The sequence below is a fragment of the Egretta garzetta genome, unplaced genomic scaffold (genome assembly GCF_000687185.1).
Source record: "Egretta garzetta isolate BGI_Z169 unplaced genomic scaffold, ASM68718v1 scaffold520, whole genome shotgun sequence".
In the NCBI taxonomy this organism is placed as follows: Eukaryota; Metazoa; Chordata; class Aves; order Pelecaniformes; family Ardeidae; genus Egretta; species Egretta garzetta.
Genome location: NW_009258482.1, coordinates 343429 through 346268, shown reverse-complemented (window position 1 = coordinate 346268; position 2840 = coordinate 343429). Strand labels below are relative to the sequence as shown.

The following is a 2840-nucleotide window of genomic DNA, read 5'->3' as shown; positions in this document are numbered from 1 at the left end:
CGTGCCTTGCCAGCACCGAAACTCTGGGGAGCTCAAGAAACGTGGGTTGGCCAACTCTAGCATTTGTGCTTTTGCTCCAAAATTAATGACCCTACGTGGTTTTTTCTGCCCTCCAGCTCAGCGGTAGGGACTTGCCCCGTATTGAGACTGCCTTCACCGCTGTCTTCCACCGCACTCTTGCGTGGACGCTATCAATAATGTCATCCACGTTAGTTGGTTAGAAATTGAGCGCAAGGTCAATGATCAATCTGTTCGCGACCCTTTTAAATACGCCTCTGCTCAACGGTGTCTGGTTTGCCGTTGTAGTTCCGAGTTGTCTCTTATCAGCTTTTGACAAGCTTTATGTGAGAAATGGAAGTCCCTGGCTGTCGGTAGACAGGAGGTCAGGCTGGCAAGTCTCACCCTTTTGGCCTTTAAATTTTTGGGTTTGGACCTCAGTGTATTTACCTGAACAAGGTGGGGGTTGCTTCTGCAAGGCTGTGCCAAAGAGAATAATAAAAGGAATCATAGAATGTTTTGGGTGGGAAGGGACCCCCAGAGCCCACCCAGCCCAACCCCCTGCAGGAGCAGGGACACCTTGAACCACATCAGGTTGCTCACAGCCCCAGCCAATAGATCCAGTCTAAACCTCCCCTGCTTCAGTTTAAAGCCATCCCCCCTTGTCCTGTCCCAGCTGGCCCTACTAAAAAGCTTGTCCCCCCCTTTCCTCTGGGCCCCCTTGAAGCCCTGACCGGCCGCACTCAGCTCTGCCCGCAGCCTTCTCTTCTCCAGGCTGAACACCCCCAACTCTCCCAGCCTGGCCTCAGAGCAGAGGGGCTCCAGCCCTCGGAGCATTTTAGTAGCCCTCCTCTGGCCCCACTCCAACAGCTCCATGTCCTCCTTGTGCTGAGGGCTCCCGAGCTGGACGCAGGGCTCCAGGGGAGGTCTCCCCAGAGTAGAGCAGAGGGGCACAATCCCCTCCCTCGATGCTGGCCACGCTTCTCCTGATGCAGCCCAGAGTAGGGTTGGAATACAGAGACAGAGCTGCAGGGTTCTCGTGAATGTTTAGGCTGGTTTCTAAACAGCTGAAAGTAGATGTTAGCATCTGACCAAACCCACTTGACTTTGATTTTTGCTTTGGTCTAACCAAGTTTACGTCCCGTGACGCAGACGAGCCTGTTTTGTCCGCTGCCTCGGAAACTGGTGTCCTGGTTAACTGGAAGGCAGATGCTTTTGAACAACCCCTCTTTATCCCTAAATTACTCTGTGGGTTTTTAGGGTCATTAGTTCACATAATTTAACTTCAGCTTGTGTTAGTGCTGCGCTGCGATTTACTTACTCCCCCGAAGCCCAAGTGTCGCTTCGAAGAGCAGGATCCAGAAATAGCTTTAGTTTACTTTGGGGTGGTCCAAGTTCAAAAGCTTGGGGGGATTTTCCCAGCTTTTTTTCCAGTTGTTTATTGAAAGCAAAACAAAAAACCCCTTCAATTGGTTTTGCATACTTTTGCTGGCAAGGGGCGGAGGATTCCCCACATCTCTGCGTGGTCCCCAGTTTATCCATAATACTCTCTGGTGATGCGAGCCTTCCTGTAAGCTGTGCTCTCTTAGCTCCGAATGCTTTATTTCCGAATGTCTCAAGAGTCATCTAACTTTTGGTTTTTTTTGTCTTTCCCACTTGTTTCATTGCAGACCCCTGTAAAAGAGCCCAACAGTGAAAATGTAGATATCAGCAGTGGCGGTGGGGTGACGGGCTGGAAGAGCAAGTGCTGCTGAACGTTCTCCTGTATCACCAATCGCCATCCACCGCCCCTTTTTTCTCGCTGCAAAACAAACCACTCTGCCCGTTTTTAACCTTAAACCAATGTTTTGTTCCTCATCTTAACAAGCTCCTGTCTCCCTTTGTTCTTCCGTTTAGGAGAGCTTGCGTACTATAATTTTCTCAACACCATGTATAGGAAAATCATCTCGGTGACTTCATTTTTTCATGTACCTGCTCAACTTACCACTACGTTTTGGTTGTATTATAGTCCCGTTCCTCCTGACATTAAAACCCATAGCAATCACATTCAACTCTACTCTGCGAATCATATAAGAATAAAAGTTAGAATTAACAATTTATTTTGTACAACAGTGGAATTTTCTGTCATGGATAATGTGCTCGAGCCATAATACTCTCTAGACGCATCAGCAAAAGAGCCAGGAAAAAAACACTCATTTTCGCCTTGAGTATGTGAGTGGGGTCTATTTTGTCCTGTGCCTTATGTGGAAAGGAACTTTTGTTTTCACTTTTTTTTTTTTTTTAATTATTATTATTATTTCTTTTCCTCTGGTGGAAGCATGTGCAGGAGACATACCATCCATACTTGACCATTTTAAAATACCGAACTCTTTTGTGATTGCTTTCTGTGATTGTTGGTGTAATGCATCGAGGACAAAGGGTGGTGCAAAAAACAAACAAAAAACAAAGACATTGAACCTGCTGTGTCTCCTCTTGGTGATCTTGCCATTCAGAACTGCTCCTGCTGCCATTTTGTTTTCTCACTCGCAGCTCTTTCCTTTCGCCTGCATGCTGCTTTTATTTGCATTTCTTCATGGTGTGATGTGTTAATTAAAAGGATGGCAACGTGGTAATGTTTGCCAAAAAAATTGACTACAAAGCACTGACTTAGCTTTCAAGGTAAAAATGTGGAAGATGCCTACTAACGTCCCTCTAGCCAGTGTCCGTCACTAGTATACCCTCCCTCCTCCCGCATAGCCGTTGGGTTTTATGATATGGAAGAGTTATTTGCATGCACTAGTTTTCTCTGGAGGGTGATGTGGTTGTCTACTTTGTGTGTGAATATAACATGCAGTTCCCAAACT

General features: G+C 46.7%; 1 protein-coding gene across 1 annotated transcript in view; it reads left to right on the top strand.

Moving 5' to 3' along the window:
* RAB10 (RAB10, member RAS oncogene family) overlaps nucleotides 1-2624 on the top strand; it is a 58522-nt gene extending 55898 nt beyond the window's left edge. Inside the window, exon 7 of the mRNA XM_035899673.1 lies at nucleotides 1668-2624. Coding sequence (XP_035755566.1) covers nucleotides 1668-1751 — 84 coding nt within the window. The 3' untranslated portion in view covers nucleotides 1752-2624. The remainder of the gene's footprint in view (nucleotides 1-1667) is intronic.
* Nucleotides 2625-2840: the final 216 nt, after the last annotated feature.